At 42.4% G+C, this 25,394-nt stretch overlaps 1 protein-coding gene across 1 annotated transcript in view; it reads right to left on the reverse strand.

Annotated features, from left to right (window-relative positions):
- The window catches only part of PLCL2 (phospholipase C like 2), a 190,833-nt gene that overhangs the window by 83,075 nt on the left and 82,364 nt on the right, over positions 1-25,394 (reverse strand). Inside the window, exon 2 of the mRNA XM_024747559.1 lies at positions 206-2,692. Coding sequence (XP_024603327.1) covers positions 206-2,641 — 2,436 coding nt within the window. The 5' untranslated portion in view covers positions 2,642-2,692. The remainder of the gene's footprint in view (positions 1-205; positions 2,693-25,394) is intronic.

The following is a 25,394-nucleotide window of genomic DNA, read 5'->3' on the forward strand; positions in this document are numbered from 1 at the left end:
TGTTCAATACCAGCTGCCGTTTTGGAAATTCACAATGATAAAAAAAAACGAGATCGGTGGTAAACATTCTTACAAGCGATGGGAATTTACAAAGTATTTAAGATGGGAAATACGACTATTTAAAGAAACCCTCCAAAAGACTCTTACACCGCGTGCAGTCGCACACGAGCCCGCGCGCAGGCGCACACAAGCCCCCGCGCCGTACCTGCATGTTCTCTCTCAGGTCGGTGGCGTCCCGAATTGGGGACTGGGCATTCTTGAAGACCTCGTCCACAGTTTTAATCCACAGTGTTCTCAGGGACGCATATTCCCTGGACTTCTTCCCTTTCCTCACAGAGAGGCCCCTCTTGTGAGGCTTCCCGCCTCCTCTCCGGTTCGTGATGGCCACGTGCACGAACAGAGAAGCGTGGGCGAGGACCTCGCCGGTGAGCGACTGCAGCGGCACGTGGCGGTAGCCCGTCTGCAGACACTCGAAGGGAATCGTGTACTGGCCGATGAACTCATCCCCGATGTAGTCGTCGTCCAGGACCACAAAGCGCACCATGGCCAGTTCGGGCAGGTTGATCTGGAACTCAAAGCTTTCGTCGAAGATGGGAGCGTCTCCGTTCTGGTGCACTGTTTTCGTCCTCTGTTCTGCACAGTCAGCGGGGATCCCGTGGATCTCAACGTAGACGTAAGGGTCCACCACGTCGCCTTTAGCACCCGATCCTTTGGGTTTGGGGAAGTTCTGCCCGCTGATGATCTTGATGTGAAGGAGCTGGGGTGAGACTCCTGGGACGGAGTCTTTGGTGTTGGCGCTGAAGAAGGAGACCTCCTCCCTCATGATGGCCGGCCGCAGCACGTAGCCGCAGTTCCCGTTCTGCCTAAACCAGCCAATGTTCAGGTCCATCATCAGTCCCGGGGTCTGAAAGTTCATGGCCACGATCTGACAACCACATTTCCAAAAATCTTGAGGGTTCATGTTGCTGGAGTCAATTCTCATGGGGCTGGGAAAAACCCTGGCGAGAAAGCGCTTGTTATAATTGACAAAGTCCCCTGCATTCTCGTTGGCGTATTTGCTGGCAAGCACTTCGTTGAATGAGCAGACTTCCCAGTACTTCTGAACCTGAAAGGACACCTGGAACTCTTTGAACTGCACCGACTTGCAGATGCTCACCAGCTCGGACAGCTCTTTGCAGAGCTGGAAGCGCTTGGCAGGCACGTGGTTGGGCAGCTCTGCGTTCTCCTTGCCCATCCTCTGAGACATCTCTGCCCCTTCATCCTCATCAGTAACATCGCCCTCTACTCCAGAGCAGTTGGAAGACAGCTTCTTTGCCTTAATGAGTATCTTCCCTTTCAGGACATCTGGGGATGGCAAGTAAGATTCCTCAGCACTGGGTGAGGTTGTGTACAGCTTGTCTCCTAAAATTTTCTTCATGTGTTGAACCATGACCTTCTGTTGTTTAATAGAACAGTGATTTTCCAAACACAGGATGAGAGGGTACTCTGAAGCAAAGAATGCATACTTGTTAATAATGTCAATGACACTGCGGAAGACGATCTGCGAGGTCATGGTGTGGCCTGTGTAAATCACAGGTTCGTTATCCGGCCCGTCCCATACATCCAATTCAACACTCCGGCAACCCATTTTAAGAGCTCGGATGTATCCTGTGATATCAGAGGGACCTCGGAACTGATCCTCTATTAAGTACGTATTATGAGATGAGTTTATAAAGTAATGAGACAAGGGTTGCTTCATGTCCTGACAGACCTTCTTATGCTCTGGATCAAATATGTAACAGTCAGATGACACAAGGTAATTAGTGAACCCGTCTATGGAAAGCCAGCCCTTTTCCTGACCCTCTTTGGATGGCTCATATTTGTGAATAATTTCAAGGCTTATTTCCTCATTTATATGTGCCACACCCTGCTCTGCCTCCAGAAACATCATAAGGTCCTTGGTATCAAGGAATTCTTTATTGCTTGAGAACTGAACTAAAAGGAAATAAATTTCAGGTCTAGTACAAAGCTCGTGGAAAACCTCAACAAATTCCTCCTTTGTGACTTCAGTACCAGCTTTGTCCTTGGACTTGTGCAATTCTTTGAACTTAAGCTCAATTTTGCTCGTTTTTAAACCAGGATTGAGGTTTCTGATACACTGCACGGCGCTGCACAGAGTTATACGTCCCAGGTTATCTACATCAATTTCACTAAACATTTGTGAGACCCAAGAAGTCCTCATGTTGTCTTGGCTACTCTCTAACATATCGAGTGTATGTTTCCCATAAGAAATTAGGTACCGCAGTCCCGTGACCCAGATGTTCGCAACATCTGCGGAGTTGGCAACCAAATCAAGTGACTCGTAATTCTCTCCGTAGATGACTGAAAACGCACAGTCTTCAGATATCTGGTCAGAAATGCCATTGCTGCGGAATATGTCTGTATTTTTTCCTGTTCTCACTTCCTTGATGGATTTAATATCAATCTTGGCTTTCTCAGAATCCTTCTTGGATGGCTCCCACCTCAGGCTCTGCATGTCAGCGTCCAGTAAAAAATACCTGTGGTAAATTCTAGAGTTGGAGCGAACCTTTTTGAGTTCCGAACCCTCCACCATGGAATTGATACAATCACTTGCACTGCTGATCTTTTTCTCCGTGGGCATACTGCTGAAGGAGACCGTCTTTTTCCGCTCTCTTTTCTGTTTTGTACCATCCTAGGAGAAAAAAATCATAGTGTATTAGGGTAACACAAACATAGGTTTCTATGTTCAAGACTAGGAATAAAAATTTAATTTCCTTGGGGAAAAAAATCATACTCTTAGGATTTCCAATTGTATGTTCTATAATGAATGATACTCATTCACTTCTAAAGCTTAGAAGTGGTCTTGGCATTTACAGCCTAATACAGACAGGTAAAAAAAAAAAAAATCATTATTGAATTATTGCAACCCATGAGGATCAAGAAACACAATTCCAGGAATACATAATAAAAGTTCACATAGAGAATTGGCCACACAATTTGCAGGGCCCGGGGGAAAGTGAAAATGCAGGGGAAAATGAACCACCTCATTCAGAAATTAAGAATTTTAAGAAGGTCATGGAAGAGCGTTAAGCCAGCTACATGGCCTTTCTGAGTATGGGGCCTGTACAATGCACTGGTAGTACACCCATGAAGCAGGCCCTGCTGGGTATACACCTCCTGCACCAGTGTTTCCCGAAAGGTTGTCACTAAAGCACTTTCCTCAGAATCCCCTGGGTTACCTGGGTAAAATGCAGATTCCTAGGCTCATGGAATCAGCTTTCCAGGGGGTGGTGCCCAGGAATTTACATTTTAGGCAGCACTCTAGGTGATGGGAATGTACAATAAAGTTTAAAACCACTTTCTAACCACTGGGACTCACTAAGCTGTCTGGGGCTATTTCTGGAAACTAAGTATGAACCATTAAATTATGTGTTACGTGAGTAGAAACTGAAATTCCAGTGGCAATTCTTGGCTTTTCAGAGCCTCATATTAGATTAGTCATGGTCCTAAACACTTCAAATAGATATGGTTTTACTTCTGTCATTGTATTAAGTCTGGGTGGGAGGCCCAGATTTCAGCTAGAGGTGCTTCTAAAATTCTGGGGTTGGATTTATTAAAGCCTGCTCCCATGCACCAGGCGAATGTTTAGAACAAGTCACCTAAGTCCTTCCAATGTTAACAGACAAGTAACACTACCAAATGATCAGGCAACATCTACTTCTACAGCAGTCTGCATCACCAGTAATGCACTCCTCAACTTTCCTGCATGATGTAGCAGGCGATCACCTCAAGGAGCTGATGCCACATCTATGTGTGCATTTAAGTTCTTTCCCTGTATAGATTGCCTTTACTATTATTATTATTATAAATGGCCTCACAACATCTTTCACAATTTTAACCTAAAACTCGACATTGCCTTTCAGGAGGCATATGAAACTTGTGATAAATTTTCAGTAAGTCATTATATTCATAAATAAGAAATAGAGGTTGGGATTATATGACTTTCACGCAATAAAGAAAGAGCATGCAAAATATTGTACAAAGGCATTCTAACTTTCCTGCTCTGAGAGAATCTTTTTTTTTTTTTTTCTGGCCGTGTCACGCAGCATGTGGGGTCTTAGTTCCCTGACCAGGGATCGAACCTGCGTCCCCTGCAGTGGAAACATGGAGTCTTAACCACTGGACTGCCAGGGAAGTCCCCAAGAGAATCTATCTTGAATAAAACCTCTACATTTAAAAAAGTGTTTATGCTATTCTCTGCCTCTGAAATTTAAAACTACTTTTACTTTTTGACTACCTATACTTCCAAAAGCAATTTGCAGAAGGCAATTAAACTTAAACTTTGACTCATACAGGTATCATTTCCCTCAAAGTTTCAAAATGAACCAAAGAGGCTTTTGTGATCTGAATGCCAACATGAAACATAAAAGCCACAAGGCAGAGTATTTCTTTATAATTGTATCCTCCAAGCAATAAAGTGCAAAAGACATTAAAGCTGTGGTAATGGTATCTGTAAGATACATTGTATTGAATACTACAGCTCTTCCAATCCCTAAAACTTAGATTGTCTATTCAAGCAAGTTGGCATGAAATTAAATTTGTAATCAGCCATGTATAAGGGTATGAAACAAATGCATGAATTTCCTATTTTTCAGAATGAGGGTTGTCTTTACCTTTAAAAATAATATTTACCTTTAATAAAGACAGCATACTAATTAAGGGAATTTTATAATTTTTATAAATTATATCTCAAAGCTGCCACTAGTAAAAGGAATCACAAAGATTAATGGAGGTGCCTATCCATTTATTCACTGAAATATATACAGCATTTTCTCAACAGTGTAATCTTTTATTCTGTCATTCTCAACATACTGATTAATACTGGACTACCACTTTAGCACATGGAGGCCTGAATGAAAAGGTCTGTCTCTCCTTCTCTGCTAGCAGAAAAAGCTATTAGAAAACATCAAAAGAGAAGCGTGCTTGCTTAGAGACCAACAGAGCAGGCGGGAGCTGGCCCCCATCACCGGATGGACCAGAATCCTGGCTGGAAGCAACAGGTGGATGTGAAGGCAAGCTGGTCCCCCACAGCCCAGAGGAAAGGAAGAGGAAGGCAGATGGAGGGAGAACTGGGCTTCCTCAGCAGGAGACCCAAGCCCCCAACCTGCCTTTGTCCCAGAATCTCTATCCCATCCTACATATTTCCACCTAGCCTTCACTTTTTAGCCCAGCAGTGATCACGTACGCGCATAAGCTAAGCAGCCCGTCGGCAGCAGAGTTGGAATCTATTTTCTGTGTTGCGTCTTAATGTTAGTTAGTTTACATTTAAAATTAAAAAGTGATCAAACTATATGTGCTACACATACAGTTTTTTTTTTTAACTAAAGGAAAACTAATGTGTATAACTTACATGCACTCATCACCTAAAACCAGAAGAAAAAAACGTAAGTTTCTGCTGAGATGGAGATGCCTCCAAATACTTTAAAAAATTGTACAGATGATGTTTCAGAACTAGCTCTTAATGTTGTAAGTACTCGTCACCTAAAGCTTCCGAGTGGTGGAAACCACAACATGTAGATAAACTTGGTCCACCGGTGCATTTCTGCTGCACTATCAACACTTCTTAATACCAAGAGAAGAAACACAAAAGTTACGTCCAGTCTGGAAGAAAACCAGCTTCCAAAAGAACCCACCTCTATATCAACCCTGAAATTCTGAATTCTAGATAAAGCATCATAAAATTTTGAACGGGACAGAAGCTTAAAGATTCATTTATATGTTTAACCAATGCTTATTTACAGAATAACATTTTTGTATCAGGAATAATTTTGTGAAAGCAGTGACCTAGCAAGAGGCTAAGTGAGCTTTTCTGCATCACAGCAAACTCAGGAAGAACAAAAATGTTTATAGAACTTATATGTAACAATAAAAACGGAAGTAGCCTCATTGAACCCAATGGAAAAACATACCTATTTCTAACAAGACTGCCTACTTTATTTAACAGAAGTTTGTCACTACATTTTGGCCTCTAAAATGACCATCTGGGGTATTTCAGAGGTAGCAGTTCATAAATGGGCATGAGCAATTTCATAAATTCTCATCCTGAAATGAGGTGACAAATAGGTGGGCCTCATTTCTTTGCCGGCAACAAGGTGCTTGAGTCTGATGCAACCACCGTAGCACCTTCTAGAGAAGAGGAAACCCGTCTGAGGAGTCGGAGTCTGGTCTCAAGGCCCAGGATTTGATGTCCTGCTGGGACAGCATGGCCTGCTGGGTCCTACTGCATTCCTGTTGTATTTCTAAACTGATTTGTTTCCATTTTCTGTTTGACTATTTCTCAATATACACCACGAGAAAATGACGAATCAACCTCCAGATTCAACACGCTGGCAGAAACTGACACGGCGCCCTAACAATGGGGATGGAGCGTGAAGACAGAGCAGCCGTTTATCCTTCTGGTTTGTTTTGAGTCCAGTTATTTACTCTGATGTATAAGTAACATTAAAGAAGAGTATGAGATCTTTATGTTTATTGAAGGGAGTCTGGGATGAAAGAGTTTGGAAACACTGGTTAAAGAAATTTCTATCCTTGTAAAGCAGTTATATTCCAATAAAGATGTTAAAAAAAAAAAAAGGAAAAGAAATTTCTATCCTTAACAAAACAAAAAACCCCAGAAACAACTTGAGGCCTATTAAACAAGCACAGCAAGGCCTGACCTTTCTTCAGCTCAGTAACAATAGCTCTGAGTTGAAGGAATAAGTCATGCCGGGCACATCAGGGTTACCTTGCAAGGTTTTTTCATACATCTTTAAAGCTTTGATGTGCTCTCCAAGATGAGCAAAAAGGAAAAAAGAAAAGAAAAAAAAAAGGATCTGGAGCAAAAACAGTCACTCTGAAGTTCATTTTATAAAATCAGATGAATTGAAAATAACTTGAAGAAAAGCTAGATATGGTCAAACGCTGCTTCCTCCTCACATGGAAGGGCCCTTTACTGCAAGTAACAGAAAGCTGCTTGGCCTGAGGGTGCTCTCCTCACGGATCTGCTAATGGCTTGGGAACCTATGGGTGATCGGACGGTCCCAAACGTGGGCAAGTCCAGTTCAGATGACAGCTTATGCAGAAAGCCGAGAGAACATCACTCCCACTTAACAAGAAAAAGCCAGACTGTCAATAATATCACAACTTTTCTTATACCCATCAAAGAACTGTGATCACAAGGGAGCTGAATTCCAAGGAGTGAAAAACCCCTCCAAGAAGAGAGAAGACGCAGACACTGTTTCACAGTTTGTAGAGCACGGAAGGAAGAGTCTACCATGGAAGCACATAAAAGAAATCAGTTAAGGGACTTCCCTGGCAGTCCAGCGGTTAAGACTCCGTGCTCCCGGTGCAGGGGGCCCCAGTTCGACCCCTGGTTGGGGGATTACGATCCCACATACCACAACTACTGAGCTCGCACACCACAATGAAGAGGCTGTGTGCCACAATGAAGACCCAACACAGCCACAATAAATAAATAAATAAATAAAATTAAAAAAAAAAGAAATCAGTTAAAATTGTAAGGAAATCCTAAAGGCCAAGTGTGGGCTACTGTATCAGCTTGGAGCAACTGGGTACCCCAGACACAGGGAGAGTTTGTATTCACATGAAAGGCTTCACAGGTTGCTCCTGAGAAAGACTGGGGCCAGAGCAGGAGAGAGCCCCTCTCCAGGACACAGGCATGCAGCAGGTGATGGGGACACCATGAAACTCTGCTACTTCCCCGACCCTCCTCTCAGACGAAGCAAAAGCCTTAAGCCACTGGGGGAATGGCAGCAAGCCCGCTTTCTCCCTGGGCTACAGGAGGATGGGTAGAAGAAAAATCCATCTCCTTCCACAGCCAAGCAAAGATCTACTGGCCCTTGGACTCAGGAGCCTGTACCAATAAAGCAGAACTCTACTACCACCAGGAGAGGGGCAGAAACTCACCACAGATATAGGCAGAGTCTGGCTGCCTCGGGGAGCAGGTCAGGAATGCCCAGAAGGTCCCACCCTTGAGGCCCAGGTGCACAGGTCTGCCTAGGATTGAAACTAGACCAGGAGGACTAAGAAATCCCCGCTCCAGCAGACGCTGGGCACCAAGAGCAGGCAGCGTACCACAGAGGAGGCATAAGACCGTGGAAAGAGAGCCCCTTCTGACACAGGCCTTTGCAGGTGAAAGCAGATGGCAAGGACAGGAACCATGAGTAAACCCTCCAGGACCCCAGTGCCCACCTAGACACATGGTTATGGTGGCCCACAGGGAGAGGAATTGGAAGCCAGCAGTACACTGAAGGTAACAACGGCAACTCAAAACATAAACCCAGATCAATTACTGACTACATTGACTCAACTTCCCCAAAAGTTAATGACCTAGAAGAAGAGCTCAGTCTCTATTAAGCGTGATGTTTAGCATTCAATAAAAATTACAGTGTGCGCATGCACACACACACACAGACACACACAAAATGTAAGGGAAAACCCCACCGTCAAGAGACAAAACAATCCATAGAGCCAGACTCAGAGGTGACCTAGACCTATCACACAGGAACTTTAAAACAACTATTATTAATATACAAAATAATCTGGGGGTGGGGAGTAGACAATATTCATGATCAAATGGGCTATTTCAGCAGAAAGATGGAAATTATAAAAAAAAGAGTCCAATGGAAATGCTATTTAAAAACCCTAACTATCAGAAGTGGTGAATTCCTTTGATAGGCTTATAAGCAGACTGAACATAGCCAAGAAAAGATTCAGTGAACTTGAAGAGGTGTCCATAAAAATTATCCAAACTAAAACACAAAAAGATTTAAAAAGTGAAAAAATATAAAACAGTGCATCCCAGAGCGGCTGTAGAACATATGCGAAAATTGAGTCCCAGCAGGATAAGAGAGAGAGAATATGGCAGAAGAAGAAATAATGTCCTAGAATTTTCCAAAATTAGATCCAAGAAACTCAAGCACAATCACACACACACACACACTCCTAGACCTATATTATCATAGAGAAATTGCTGAAAAAATAAATACAAAGAGAAAAGCTTTAAGGTAGCCAGAGTAAAAAAGAAAGTGAGACACAAAGGAATGTAGGTAAGAGCTACAGTTCAAATGGATTACAGGTGATGTACTTACATCTAACCACAGGTTGTCTACTTGACCCAGCTTAATAGTTTAATGGGAAAAGTGATTCTCTTTTAAAGGACTGTATTCCCTAAATTTCCCTCTGCTTCCCCAGATGAAGGTGTCCCTAACGTAGATGTAGGTCTTCAAGGGGTCACAGGTGAGTTTCAGAGGCTCCATAAAACTGTGATTGGATTCTGAAAGTAATTTGTAAACCCATTCTAAGAAGTTTAGAATCCTGGCTTTACTAACATAAATTTTAGAAGGCAAAGAAAAAGGTTTATCATTTCCTAAGAATGTCAGCCTTAAGTGTTAGAGGCAAAGGATAAATGTTTTACAGGGTTGTAAAGGAACTTTTAAGGCTATCCAAAAGAGAAATGACAAACTGAGAGAGGGGAAAGAGAAAACGACATCATTTATGGATATATAATGGAGTTTTGCTAATAAAAACAGCAAAATCAATCAATCACAGAAAGAGCTCTTATTTATAACTGTGAAATGGTTTTCTTTATTCCAAGGTAGAACAAAATAATCCAGCAGTTCATAAACTTTCTAGTTTAGGAATCACCCATGGAAATGCTATGGGCCACAAGATGTAAGCTAGTATTGCATGTTCTCTATGCCTCAGTTTTCCCACCTATAAAATAGAGATTAAAAAAACACCCACACCCCCCATATGTTATTTATAGTCCCTGCTTCATAGGGTTGTTATAATATGAGCTCATATTGGGAAAGTGTTCTAAATGCTGCCTGAAGTTTTATACACCCTACGTTAGACACTGTTCAGTAAATACATTTCAGACTGAAATGATTTCTTCATGAAAGAAGAATAAAAAGAAACACTGTCATAAATATGTAGATGCAATACTCTCATCACTCAGGATTTATGGAAAGTTAGCCCCATTCCAGAAGAAATAGAATGAACATCACGCTCTTTGGGTCTTTTTTAACTGAGGCCACTACTTAATGCTACCATAGAACTTTTGAGCATGACCAAATGGATGTGATGCCCAAGACACCTTGAGAACCTGTCAAAAATAGCCAGATGCCCTCTCAAAATAAAGCTTCAGAAGGCTGCATCCCCATGTCGAGAAAGAACAAAGAAGTAAACCATTTCTTAAAGTCATTTGTTAATTTTAAATCCCATCAATTTAGTGACAATTACAATTTAACTCATGTATAAGTATTCACATATAAAAAATTTTGAGGCAATGATCCCCATAATAGTTTTCTCTAAAAAATAACCAAATGACTACTCAGGGCACTCTCTGATCAGAATTATTCAGATGATTCCTTCTACTTCATACTCCCATATTATTTCCTACAGTGTTCAAAACAACTGCATGTAAAGAAAACAAATTTCCAGTTCCTGTAAAATGAAGTTTTCAAGGTCAGGTTAAAGCTTCCAAGTCACTTGATGTAATGGGTTACACCTGCCTTTAAAACACTGGGGTCTTTAATTATAAAATCAGAGGACCATAATAGAATATAATACTTTCATAACCACACTCTTTTGGTGATACACTTTCACTACTACTGAGATATTTATTCAAAGTAAATTTACAAAACCATCATCTACATCTGTGTCCAATGTAAACTGCAATAAAATTCATTGGTTTTCTCCAGTAATAAAAAACTTAAGGGTGGGGCTTCCCTGGTGGCGCAGTGGTAGAGAGTCCGCCTGCCGATGCAGGGGACACGGGTTCGTGCCCCGGTCCGGGAAGATCCCACGTGCCACCGAGCGGCTGGGGCCGGGAGCCATGGCCGCTGAGCCTGCGCGTCTAGAGCCTGTTCTCCGCAATGGGAGAGGCCACAACAGTGAGAGGCCCGCGTACCGCAAAAAAAAAAAAAAAAAAAAAAAAACTTAAGGGTGAGCACTGAGCCCCTACAAACTACACCAGCGCTACTTTACATTCCAGTAAAAATACTGATGCTAATGAATTTTATTTTATCATCCATAATAATGGTACTTAAGTGGTCCGCTTTGGGGTGAAAGCTGTAAGTGTTTCTCAACTGTGTATATGGTAATTCCTTATTTGGCACTTTCTAAAGCCTCTCGACTTCCTATACTGCAGAGCTGTTTTGAGATACGGTTACATAACCTAATTGTTAATAACTGTCTGGTAAATCATACCTAATTTTAAAAGGTATGCAAGTCAAATTACATAATGTGAATTTGAATTCTTAGCTACAAATACAATCAATTCTAAGAGTACCTTCTCAATCACAATTTTCCCCCTAAATTGTACTGGTTCTTCACTACTTCAGAGTAGCTTAGGAGGAAGAATTTATTTTCCTCAATTTTAATCCTTAAATCTGTCACTGCATTGAGAGGAAAATGATGGTAGTTCAGGGATAGTCAAGAGTCAAAAGAAAAGCTTCCATAGAGATCCACACACAGGCAAAGCTACCGCCGTGGGCTATATCCACCATAAAAAAGAAACAACAGTAGATCTTTCAGTCAGGAATTTTAATATTTCCACAGTTATTTTAAAATTAAAATTTTAAAGGAAAATTGCTTCACCAACAGTATTTTCTATCATCCTCTTATTTATTATTTTCTTTCTATCTTGTTTGGTAGGGAGAAAAAAAAAACCTTCCAAGGGGCTTTTTTTAACCCAGTGGTTTATTTGCATATGAAATTAGTGGGAGGTGGGCAAATATCAGAAAAAAAGAGAAACAATTCATATGAAAGGAAAACTCAGCTTTCTACAAAATATTCTTTTAAGTCCCAAGCCATTCATGTGCCTGCACTAGTCCAGCCCTCAATGTTATCTCTTCTCCAAACTTGTACAGTATTTATAGTCTTTACCCTATAATTTAACACTTAATTATAGTCTTATTCAGATCTCCAATTGTTTTATATGGGTTAGCCTTATCTCCTCAAGTGGAAAGTAAAAGTTTTGAAGGAATGGGCCAAATCTTATATTCTATATGGCTGGCTGGACCAATTCAAGCAGTCAGAACAGTAACTCCTTCTGATGAATCTGTATCTCAGTGATAAAGGGGTATTCCCAACAAGAGGATGCGACACTGTAAATATGTATGCACCCAACACTGGAGCACCTAAATATATAAAGAAAGTATTAACAGACCCAAAAGACAGAAATATACAGCCACAGAATAATAGTAAGGGACTTTAATACTCCACATTCACCAATGGTTAGGTCATCCAGACAGAAAATCAATAAAGAAACACTGGTCTTAAATGACATGTTAGACCAGATGGACTTAACAGATATGTACAGAACATTCCATCCAAAAGCAACAGAATATACATTCTTCTCAACTATATGTCGAACATTCTCCAGGACGGATCACATGCTAGGCCACAAAACAATCCTTGATAAATTTAATAGTGAAATCATATCAAATATCTTTTCCAACACAATGGTATGAAACTAAAAATCAATTACAGGAAGAAAACTGGAAATTTACAAATATGCAGAGATTAAACAATATACCACTGAACAATTAATGGGTCAAAGATGAAATAAATACCTGACACAAATGAAAATGGAAACACAAAATACCAAAATTTATGGGATGCAACAAAAGCAGTTTTACAAGGGAACTTCATAACAATAAACGGCTACATTAAGAAACAAGAGGACTTCCCTGGTGGTACAGTGGTTAAGAATCCGCCTGCCAATGCAGAGGACACGGGTTCGAGCCCTGGTCTGGGAAGATCCCACATGCCGCAGAGCAACTAAGCCTGTGTGCCACAACTACTAAGCTTGTGCTCTAGAGTGCAAGTGCCACTACTGAAGTCCTCATGCTTAGAGCCCGTGCTCCGCGACAAGAGAAGCTACCGCAATAAGAAGCCCATGCACTGCAAAGAACAGTAGCCCCCACTCTCCACAAATAGAGAAAGTCTGCGCACAGCAACAAAGACCCAGCACAGCCAATAAATAAATAAATTTATAAAACAATAAAATAAACAAGAAAGATTAAAAATAAACAACCTAACTTTACAGCTCAAGGAACTAGAAGAAGAAGAGCAAACTAAGCCCAAAGTTGGTAGAAAGAAAGAAATAACAAAGATCAGAGTGGAAATAAATGAAATAGAGACTAAAAAACAATAGAGAAGATCAATGAAACTAAGCGCTGTTCTTTTTTTTTTTAAAGGTTAAAATGACAAACCCTTAGCTAGACTCACCAAGAAAAAAAGAGAGAAAGAGAGAACTCAAATAAATAAAATCAGAAATGAAAGAGGAAATGTTACATCTGATACCACAGAAATACAAAGGATGAGTTTGAGGAGGTAGTTGGGACCACAGTGGTCACAACAGAGATGGAGAGAGGTAGATGGCTTCAAGATAATATAAATGACAGAACTGACAACATTTGCTGATGGATTGACACAGCACATGACAGAAATGGAGGAATCTAAGATAACTGCCAAGTTTCTGCCTTGATTAAATGGCACATAATGGTGCCATTTATTTACATGGGGAAGATTAAGGAATCGTTTTTGGGGGGATAAAATCGGTAGTTTTATTTTGAGTACGATAAGTTTGAGATGCCTCTAGATATCTAAGTGGAGATGTCACGTAGGCAGTTAAATATATGAATGTGGAAATCTGGAGAGAGGTCAAGCCTACAGATGTAAATTTGGAAGCCACAGCACCTTGGTGGCCACATGGGATTACCTAGTGAAGGACGAGAGACAGAAAAGATGGCCTAGCATTTATTCTGGTGCATCCCAATATTTTAGGTTGGGTAGAGAAAGAGGGACTAGCAAAAGAGGCAAGAAAGCAGAAACCAGAAATGTAATAGTGACTCCAGAATATTGTGGTATTGCAGCAGCCATGAAATAAAGTGTTTAAATAAGAACAGTCACTGATGCTTCTGAGAGGTAAGGTCAGGAAAGTAAATCATGCTTAATATTAGCACAGCCTCTCCAGCTTTCTTATGGTTGCCGTTTGCACGATGTATCTTCTCCCACCTTGCTGTTTTCAACATATTTGTATTGAATCTTTGAATCAAAAGTGTAGAGAGCATATAGTTGGATCTTTTTTAAAAAAAAAAAATCCAGTCTGACAATCTCTGCCTTTGATTATAGATTATTTAATCCATTCACATTTAATGTTATCATTGATACAGCTGGATTGGCATCTGCCACGTTACTTTTTCTTTTCTATATGTCCCATGTCTTTTCATTTCTTTATTCCCTTTTTAATGCATTCTTTGATGTAAGTTAGTGATATATGTTTGAGAGTTGGCAGAGTTCTTTGGTGACCCTGGCAAGAGCAGTTTCAGGGTAGTAGCAAAGGCCAGAAGGCCTCCTGGGATGAGCTGGAGACAAAGATTAATGAGACATGGAGACAGTGACTGCAGTTAACTCTGTGAAGGAGGAGCCAGGGAAAGGAATTGGTAGTTAGAGTGTGTGTTTCTTTTTTCATTCAGATTGGAGACATTAGAGCAGGTTCCATGCTGAAGGGATTTGTCCCGTGAAGAAGGGAAACTAATGACACAGGAGAAGGGAACAGATCTCTGAAGAAGCAAAGTCCTTGGAAAAGCAAGAGGAGATGGGACCCCAAGGGGTGACTGTGAGCTGGATCCTGACGGAAATGTAAAGGAAGGGAAGTTTAATCAGAAGGAACAGCATATGCAAAGACATGAACCTCCTCTGGGTGCAGCGTGTGCTCCTGAGCCACAGACGGAGAAATACCATTGTGTACAAAGCTGATAATCAAGTGCACTTTTCCTGTGTGTGCAAATACAACTCACAACCTGTTTTAAAAGGTCAACAAATAAAAAAGGCCTCATTTGTTTTATAACGAGAATCAACAGCCCATTCATGTAGGTATTTCTGCCTTCACAGCCTAATAAAACTGAGCTAAAGGATAACAACACTTAAATATTTATTAACCTCCCTAAATAAATGAATGAGCTCAAAGATTACCACTTAAAGGCTCACCATTTCAAACACCATATAGAAACCTGTATCCTTTTAAAAGAACTCTTTAAACAGTTACGATTATCTCAAAATGTTACAGTATACATTGTCATAGTCCAAATTTTTTCCTTCCAGTTTTATTGAGATTTAATTGACATCCAGCACTGTAAAAGTTTAAGGTATACAACATAATGATTTCACTTATATACATCATGAAATGATTACCACAGTAAGTTTTTAAAAATTGTTTTATTATTGAAATTTTTTATTTATTGAAAAATTTTTAAGTTATAGTCAATTTCCAACCCACCACTTTTCTACACAGAGGTGTTATATACAAATACAAGATTTTCTAACAGAAACACCTGCTGAAGTGCCACAAATATGCCCTCCATTTTCTTAAAATTAAAAGCTACACTTTGGTTAAGAAATCAATAAAAATGCCAATGCCCACATGGCAGGAATCCATAAGACTCAAGCGATTAAGCGAGAGCGTTTGGAAAACAGAGCAATGCCAGTTTGGATGGCAGAAAGTCCAGTCCTGCCATTCTCCTGAATCAGCGTATATATACTCTTTTAAAACCACGAGTCCCTTCCAAATTAATTAGCTCATCAAACTGAAATGAAAAGCAGTGTTAAAACCCAGCAAAATCTCATCATTAATGCATTTTTAAATGGCCTATGCCGCCATTGACTAAAGCAATTGAACTGCTTCAGTGAAATCTTGTGTCACCATTTTAGCCCTCATTGCTGTAAGCCCCAACCACTGAGAGACATGACAGGATACCAAGTGCACAATTAGTTCACGCAGCAGGTACAAAACTCATCCTAAATACAGCTTCCTGAACCTGATTCATGTTTTAAATAATACAACACAGAACACACTATTAACAAGGGTTTCTGCATTCGTATAGATTACAAAACCAAGAAGCTAGAGCCATCCTACAAAGTACATGCTGCAGACTTTAGTTTTGAGATTTGGAACTAGAAGGGCTTTTTATTAATAGGCTTCAGGATACTGGTGTGAGAATGAAGTACAGGCATTTATCAGGCACGACTAGATTTTACATGAGTTAATACAAGCTAAAAATGCCACATTTAATTATACTGTATTTTATTTCATTAAAGTTATCCAGGAGTAATAACAAGGACTAATTCTAGGTCTACTTGCAGACAAATCCCCAAAAGCCCTTACTAAGCAAGATGTGGTCCTTACTCCAAGAATCTGGCTGCGACACTACCAGAGCTACCACTTCTAAACATTGCTTTGATTTCTGAGTTTCGCAGGTGACCCTCCCATTTTGCAACCCTGCACTGAGTCCCTAAGGCCCCGGCTCTTACGGCGAAGACTCCAGAGAGAAGGCGCTGGGAAACGAAGCAGTGCCCGACGGATCCCACAGGAGGGGGCAGCACCCACGGGCCACAGGGATGGTCGGAACCACCAGCAACTGCTGGACTCTATTTCCCCATGGTGCAGTAACATCAAACTGGGGCACTTCTGGGTGATCATGGGAATTATTAATAAATATGTCACCACAACAGGGGCTGTCCTGGGCAAAGTGAAACATGCGTTCACCCTCCTTGAAAGCGACCTTATTAAAAAAAAGTGTGACATCCTGGCTAAGTGCTGGGCACTGGAGATTCGGGTGTAACCAAAGTCCAATCTCAGCTTCAGGGATGGCTGGAAGGCAGGCGGGCAGGCTGCCAGTTGGGTCTGTCTGGACATGTCTCTGTCCAGTCTGAGAGCCCATGATACCAGGCTGGGGACCCAGCTCTACCTGTGGTGAGGGCTGGTTTAATCTTGCTGCCTTGAATCAGTGGGAGGGTAGCCATGTGCACCTTTGGGCGTGGTGGCCTAGTCTTCATGGCTGCTGCTTATTTATTTCCAGAGGCTTCTACAGTTCTCCCCACCCTCCGCCCCTTTGTGGGGATGGGCCCTTAGCCCCATCCCCGGCTTGCCTGCCTGGCCCTTAGTCCTTGCCCAGCTCCCAGCTGGGGCTCCCCTTGATCTGGGGGCACAATCAGACCAGCTGTTATTAGCCATGCAGAGCCCTGCTCTCCCATGACTCTCACTGGCCCAGGCCTTCCTGCAAACCTCACGGCAGGCCCCGTGCAGCCCCCAAAAGGGGAAGCAAGACACAAATGGGAATTACAATCTGCTAGATGTGATGAACGGAGGGGTGGGTGAGCGCTGTGGAGAGCGGGCAATGGCAGGGCAGCCTTCACAAAGGGGATACAGTTGTTAGAAGGGCGTATGGGAGGTGGATGGAGCAGGGGCCCTCGGAGCTGCTGCAAGGCAGGGTGAGGGGGCTGATGACTGTGCTATTCCAACCAACCATGTCAACAGACCACAGATCAGCTCTTCTAGGGATCACATATGCCCCCCCTGCCCCCCAACAAATGCATGTGCATTGTAGCTCTCACTTTAAATCAAAACATGATGTATTATACACATACGACGTCATCACTGCGATATGTGTCACCATCAACAATCTAGGACTCTCTACCCTGCGGTCACCTCAAAACCCAACTCTCCAGGTGCAGAAATGTAAAGCTGCTGAGTTAGTCTGTGGCTTGCGGCACATGAGAAATGCATCTAAAAATTAGATTAGCTAAAAGTTTACCTTTTAATCTGATTTGATGCATCTCCCCTCCTCCTCCAAACCAAACAGGATGTAAAATCCACTTGGGTTTACTGTAAATTATAATAGCAACACAGAAATCGCATTCTGTTCTCTGGAATGAGCTGGAGTTTTAGCTGAACCACGTTTATTCCAATTATAAATTTGTTTTTCAAGTAATTTAGTTGTGCTTTTAAAAGCGTTACTGTAGAGAAGTTTTTAATTTAGTAAGACTAAAACTTGAGACCAAGGGCTTTTCCAAATAAGACAGGATTAGGAATGTGGGAAAATCAACCCTCTACACAGCCTGGACCAGCCTGCCTGAGCAGTCCTCACTCTTGTAGCCCCCCACTCCTGGACAACAGCAGAAGTGTCCTTGAGTTAGGTAATGCAGCAGATGTTTTAAGAATTGATGTTCTTTATGAATTAATTGAGAAGGGAGAAAATTTCAAAACGAATGAAGAGTGAAGTAAGGCTGGCGACTACAATGACCTGCGACCACACACGCAGTGGTCAGAGAGACCGTCAGGATCTAAGTCACTCTCATTTGTCACACACCTGAGCTTTGGGGCCACACGGCAACTACTGCCCACTCGAACTGCTGCCGTCCACAGGGGAAGGGAGGTGGGCTGACCTTTGCTGAGCCGCTATCATGCACGGTACTTTATAAACATGATCTCTTTGAGGACTCCACTCTGTGAGGCAGGACCCATCATCCCATTTCAGAGGCACAACAGTTCTCCCAGGCAGATGGCAAGCTTCCTAGCCCAAGCCCGCTCTGCCCTGTGTGGCAAAAAGCTGGTCCTCGTGGCAGGTCTCCTCAGCCCCCGAGTCAGCTGGGTACCTGCTGGGTGACACCCATGAGGCTCTGGCAGGGTCTGAGGCCAGCCAGGCAAGAGGGGCGAAGCTGGCTGGTTCTCCCTCAACCCCCCTGCAGGCGAGAGGCCAGCAGAGGCCGTGTCTGCTCTGCGTCCCCAGGGCCTCTGGGCTTAGCGCCGAGCCGCTCCGGGTCCCTCCACCTTCACGTTAGGATGGTTTTCTGCACTTACTCACCTCTGGGTGGCCTTGTTTGCCCCTTTGGCCTCGTGGTTCTTCCAGCAGCTGTAACACCTCCCTAGATTAAATACTCAAGGAAAGTCCTGTTTGTCTGTCTTGACCCTGAGGGATTAAGTGCTTGAAGCTGTAGCTGCTCAGGACCTGGCTGTGCACAGCTTCTAGGCCCTGAGGCCGCGTGGCCTGTCCCTCCCTCTCCCAGGCTGAGCTGCTCCGCCAGCCACCGCTGAGTCCCCCCACATCCCAGGGGACCGGCTGTGACCTTGGGAAGGTCCGTAAACCTCCTGAAACCTCAGCCGCTACTTTTATCAAATGAGGAAAGTATTTACTTGCCCTCAATTGCTTGAAACGGCTTGGCAAGGCACGAAGGGGAAAATAAATGTGAAAGCACCGCGGAGGCCGACGTTCCTAAGACTTTTCCATTACCTTATGTGTCTTCAGGTCTTACTTACTGGGATTACTGGTCAGTGCAAAAGAAGCTCACCCCAATTAAACTCATGGACCTAAATGGGTACAAATTATACAAAGCTTCCTCCTAAGGGCTCTCTGGGAGCTCACGAATGTGTCTCTCTCCTACAGCAAAAGGGAAGGGGGCTGGCCAAAGGTCCCCGTGGTATCTGCACATGGCGTGGCTGCCTCGCCTGCGGCTGACTTCACCGCGACTCCCCGTGTAGGTAACCCTGGCCTGGGGCTTTAGAAAGAGTGCCCGCCGCCTAGGACTTCTGTGTTAAACTGGAGAGGGCAGACGTGCCTGCGGAAGCCCTCCATGCCCTAAGTCAATGGACTTCATGTGGTGATCTTATCACTACTATTGGTATTAGCATCACCGCTGTTCCCTCCTACAGTGAGCATTTTATGAGGCTTTGGTCAGAGCCTTCTCTTCTGCCGGAGTCCTCCCCAGACAAGTGGCCGCCTGGACCTCGCTCCCTACAGGCTGCCAGCACCACACCAGGATGGCTCTCTGGCCCCTCCCCCCCTTTCATGCTTTTATTTCAGTTCTAAGCAGATGGGAATCTTGGTTTCGTGTTTACTACCATTTTTTTTTTATCATACTTGTGAAAGAAAAAACTGTGCTATCTCACCACATATTTACATAATCGTGGGCTAATTAAAGAGCTACTGAGAAATATATGCTCTGATTTCCTATCCTGTTATACTCTGACTGCTATTGTTTGTTGTGGTTACAAACATGAGTATTTATGGGGAAAACACTGAGTGATCTTTGGGCAGATGGACACTTTCCCTTGGTGACATCACTGGAAAGAGGCAGAGACACTGTCTCTCTTAGGAGCGGCCAAAAAGTACGAGAGTCATGTGTAATTAAAATTTTTCTAGTAGCCACCTTAAAAATGCAGAAACAGAAGAAATAAACTTTCATAATTCATTTTCTTTAACCCCAAATACTATCATTTCCACATGTAATCAATATAAAAATTAAAATCGTTTGCCTTTACTGAGCCTCTGAAAGTGAGCACGGGACACGCTTAGAGCCCAGCTCAATTCTGACCGACCACACAGCAGTGCCCACTAACCACCAGGCTCCCAGGCTAACAGATAGGACAGAACATGTCTAGGTGACAAGCTCCTTGATGGGAGGGCCTAGTCATATTTTAACTCCAAAGCCCCACGCCCCAGGCTTCCAGGACATTTCTAGTGCGGGCGGGGCTTTGCCCAAAGCAAGCCCTCAGCAAATTTCCTCACTGAACTCAGGAATGAATGGCTGGAAAGACGGGCTGTCACTCACAAAAGCAAGCAAGCAAGGCCAGTATAAGCTTCTTGGAATAACATTTTGTGGGTCTTATACTTTAAAAAATTACAAGTGAACATCATTGCTAAAAAATCCCACAGTGTTCACTCACCCTCATATCGCCCCCAAAGCCACACTATACACAGAGAGAAAAGCAAGGTTAACTGTCCTCCAAAAGAGAAAAAAGGGGGCTGGGAAGAGAGAAATCAATAACGGTCCTAATGAGATCTCCATAATAAATGACCACAATGAATCATCCAATACTATTTAAATGACCTCATAGGCTTGATATTATGTAAGAAGTTGTGATGTATGCTAAGACACAGACATAACTTGAAAAGGAATTAAAAGCTAAGATTTCAGCCAAGTAGTCTGTAGAAAATGATGACTTTTTCCCCCTCAGGCTTACTAAAAGCATATTTTACTTGGCGGTTTAGAGGCTTAATAAATGCAAATTACATTTGCCTTTCACCTAGCTGATACAAATGAACTTTGCTCAGTCGAGATAACCACTTAAAAATAATTTGTAGCTTCTGAAACCACAACATTGAACTATTTATAGAACTAATATGCAATACAGATCAGCCCAAGGAAAGACGGTAGCTCCTTCCAACGTGTGGTACAGAAATCATAAACATCAAGTTCCTTGTGACACCAACGCTGTCATCCCCTGAAAGACGACCCAGACTGCAGCCACTTGTCAGCCACTGCAAACTACCTGGTGTATCTTCATTAAGACTGTGAAATGAACTTCTAAGGAACAGTCAACTAGCGCTAAAGGAAGGCACTTATTTGGAAGGGTGCTTTCTCTAGGAAAGAAAAAGAAAAAGCGTTTTCCTTTACTGTGATAGGATTGGCTTTTGCTAGTTCTAAATACGCTTTGACCAAATGGATTCAAAGGAAAAGGCATCTCACTGTACCAGCTCTCCTGTTACAGCTCCTGTCTGTCGGGGTAGGGGGAACTGAGGTGATTCAACCAACTGTAATAGCTCCATGGCCATAGTAATTGCCTTTTTACCTTTAGTGAAAAATCCTCAGTTAAACAAAACTTGGTTTAGTCAACCTAGCAGAATTTCCAACACATCCCAGGCTTGATGAATCCATGGGTCTCTGGTCACGAATTAAAATACCAGCATTCAGCTAGCCCTTTACAAGCTTCTTACAAAACATACAGCTAAGAGCTTCATTTATTTGGCCAAGAACTGGTACAGTATATTTAGTTCTTAAATTATTACATTTACTTTTCTATCTGATTGAAAGCTGTTTGTGCTGTCTTTTACATGCAAATACATAGTGCTTTTAAACATCTCCAAAATGGCAACTTTTGAACATTTAAACTTGGGAGAAAAGAAGTGGAGAATACATGAATCGAAATTTATATCATTACTTTTTAAAAGGTTATTTTTAGGTTTATCAGTTTACTTTTCTCCAGAGGCAGCATGTGCCTCTTTAGTCATCTGAAAAACTGTTGACATCTTTTGAGTTTTATTTAGTGTCAGTTTTTCAGACACTGTCCAATTCTAAACACAGATCTTTAAACAGAGTGGAGCCTATGTTAATACGTGTCACATATTTTTCAGTAATTTGACAATGCTGATGACAAATTTCATATGGCTGACAACCTGTCACTTGCTAAAATAATTCGTTTTGTACCTTAACTTGTGACTTTCATTCACTCAGTAAATCTTTGCAGAGTCTGCCCTGTGCCAGCATGGCTGGGCCCTGGGTCCCATGGAGCCTGCAGCCCGGCCTCCCAGACGCTCACGGTGCCGAGGGGCTGCTGTCCTGCCGTTGAAACCTCTCCCTCCAGGCGGCCTTTCTGCATTTCAGATAAAGAGCACCGGCATTAACACCTGCAGACCTGGGTTCAAATTCTGACCCTGCCTCCTAGCTGCTCATGACCTTAGGCTACTAGATTCGTCCTCTGCCTTAATCTTCTCATCCCTTACACAAGGATGACAATTTATTCCACAGAGTTGCTGTGAGTCAAATGAAACCGGAGGGAAACGGAAAGAATCTGGCACTCAGAAGCCCCACAAATGTCAGCCTCCTTCCTCCAATTCCCCTTAAAAACACATGGCTTTTTACACTAAATGGACACTCCAGTGTCCAGTTTTGAAGCAAAGAGGTAGAGGAACTGGAAATCTTAAACATGTATTGCTGTGAAAAATAACTGGGAGTTATATGTAATAAGGGCTGTTGTAACCTGAAAGTCTATCACCAGCTTGGGCCCCCAGCCCAAGTTTCTCTAACACGTGACCCTTTTTTGGTCGACTGTTAGGTTATTATTTGGTCTTCCCTATTAGATCTTTGAAAACAGTTCTACCATGCCTAAAACAGGAGCTAAAGCACCAGAGGGGCAGAGCTCTTCCATCTGTGGGTGATTCACTCTAGAAGAACTGCAAGGTCAGGAAGGAACTAACATAGTGGACAGTCAAGCACGTCGGGCCCAGTGCTGGTGAATCACGTGGACACCTCTTTAAAACCCACACCGCTCCAAGATGCAGATGTAATTGTCTTCTACCTTCTGCAAAGAAACCCAATGTTCAGGGAGGCTAGGAAAGCTGTCTGCAGTGACACAGGTATAAGCAGCTCAACATCATTTCCCATAACTTCTCTCTTGACTTGCGGGGTCATTCAACTCCTCAGCTTGGCAGATGTCTGGCTGGGTCCTCCCTCCAGCTCCTCTGCTGTCCCTGTGGTCGGACAAGGCCCCTCTCCTGCGGGTTGGGATTCCCGGTGTCTCGGCTCCGCTGACGGCTCCGATCAACATCTCCAGGGTTGCTCAGACTCATGGACCGCTCAGGATGTCATAATTCCATGGATCATCTCAGTCTTTGTTCTCCTCCTCCTGGTATCTCTAAGGGGTGACCAGGAGTAGTGAGTACTGTCCCTCAATGTTGATGACCAGCTCTGTTTCTTCTGCAAAGCCCTCAGAAATTGCCGCTCCAAACGGGCTAACACTCTCCTGTGTCTCACTGCCATGTGGATGCTGCCCACACGTGCCTCTGCACTGAGAGCGAGTTCATTTAAAGTGCCTTCCGGGGCACCGCAGAGTAGCTGTTTTCACTCTTGGCGTTGCCCACACACAGGTCATATAGACGCCACAACCCTAAATCCTTTTCACACATTCCCTGTGTGGGACAACAGCACACGGAGTATGCAAATTTAGCACAGATACCACTGTATCACTCGGTTCCCTACGGAAATAAACAAAAAGTGACACCGGAGTAGAGCAATTAAGCCAAAAGTCTCCCTCATGATCACCCTTCAATGTTTCAATGTGTGTAATAACGGAATAGTATACTCATCAAGTATATTTTTATGCTTTTTCTTTTGGCTTTTAGCTTAGTTCAGTTCAACAAACAATAATTAAAGCCTCATGAGGCAGCTACAGTGGAAGTACTAAAAAACCTCACAGTCAAGTGGAGATGGCAGAAATAACAATTCAGAAGTCCGTGATTAGAAGGTAATACAGAAGCACACCCAGGGAGCTGTGGGCACCCAGCGTGGAGCCACCATTCCCAGCCTACAGGTCCAGAGAAGGCTTCCCAGGACTCCTGAGCCTTAAAATAACCAAAATACACACAGCCACAGTTACTGCATCCTCTACTGAAGAGAAGTAAACTAAAGAAATTCCATGAAAAGTTATCTTTGTAAAAGAGACAATCCGACATCTAAAAATTAGGAATGAACCCAGTTGCACTTCTGCTTCACGAAAGCAATCCATCTTAGCCTCTTTTAAGTAACCTATTTATCCCTGAAATTGCTAGGGATGGCCTGATTTTTAAATCAGAACTCTTTTTTTTTCCCCTTATTGGTGACACCCTCTTCTTTCTGACTTTCCATGTCAATTATGAATTGTCATTATGTTCCAATGTATGGAGATCAGAAGCCAAGAAGATTATCCAAAGAGGTAAACCCTGAAAGGATTCACATAGAAACAGCAATCTCTAACGTTCCTGTCCACAAAGAAAGGCTTACAATCAGATAACCAGGCAAATGATTTATTATCTAATAAAACCTTATTTTCCCCAAATTTCAGTACTTTACAACCAATTACATGTCTACTAAGCAAAATCAATGGGTGAAATAGAAAGGAAGAGCCAGTGAAAACAGCTAGTGGTAAGTTATTTTTATTCTTAGAATTATTAGACCTTTATTTCTTCTTTAAAAAAACTGTAACCTTAAAAAAAATCAGCTGCTTATACAATTCCTCATTTCTTTTAAAAACAAGTCTCAACACCTGTCAATAGGGCCTTATTATTTAAGCTTTACATATTAGAAAAGAAATAACCCTCCACACATTTAGGTATGAAGAGAAATAATAAAATGGCTTTTGGCAGAAACCATAGAATTATCCCATTTCCTGTCTTGGTTGTAAATAACAATTTACCTAAATCGCTGAAAATAAATAGCTTTCACATTTTGACTAAGTGTCTTCATAGCATACAGAAAAAAATGGAGTTTGCTGCTGACCTACAATGAAGTACAAAATCATTGCATTTGAATATGTGACTCCAAAATGCAGCAGAAGCCTTAGACATATTTCATGATAATTAAGGAATAAGAATTTGCTCAAATGATATCTTATAAATGTTTTAGAATACTTTTCTGGATAAAGTAGAAAAAGTCTTTACAATGAAAATTTCTCTGTCCTTATTAAAATCATTGCAGTTCAGTCCTTACTAGCATTATAAAATGAGTGGCCAGTAGTGGACAATTCTGGTCACCTCATTTGCTTAGAGCATAGTCTACAGATGCTGAAGCTCTTATCCCACATGGACCATTTTATTCTCACAGGAGTCACTTAGCTCTGCTTTGAACCATGGCTGCAAATCGTAGACGTTCTTTTTAATGTGGTTGGGCCTTTGTAAATCCTAATGACAGTAGGTAGATTAGAGACTGGATCATGACAAGTCAAACCCTGAACA

Source organism: Neophocaena asiaeorientalis, unplaced genomic scaffold (genome assembly GCF_003031525.2).
Source record: "Neophocaena asiaeorientalis asiaeorientalis breed wild unplaced genomic scaffold, Neophocaena_asiaeorientalis_V1.1 scaffold33, whole genome shotgun sequence".
NCBI classification, from domain to species: Eukaryota; Metazoa; Chordata; class Mammalia; order Artiodactyla; family Phocoenidae; genus Neophocaena; species Neophocaena asiaeorientalis.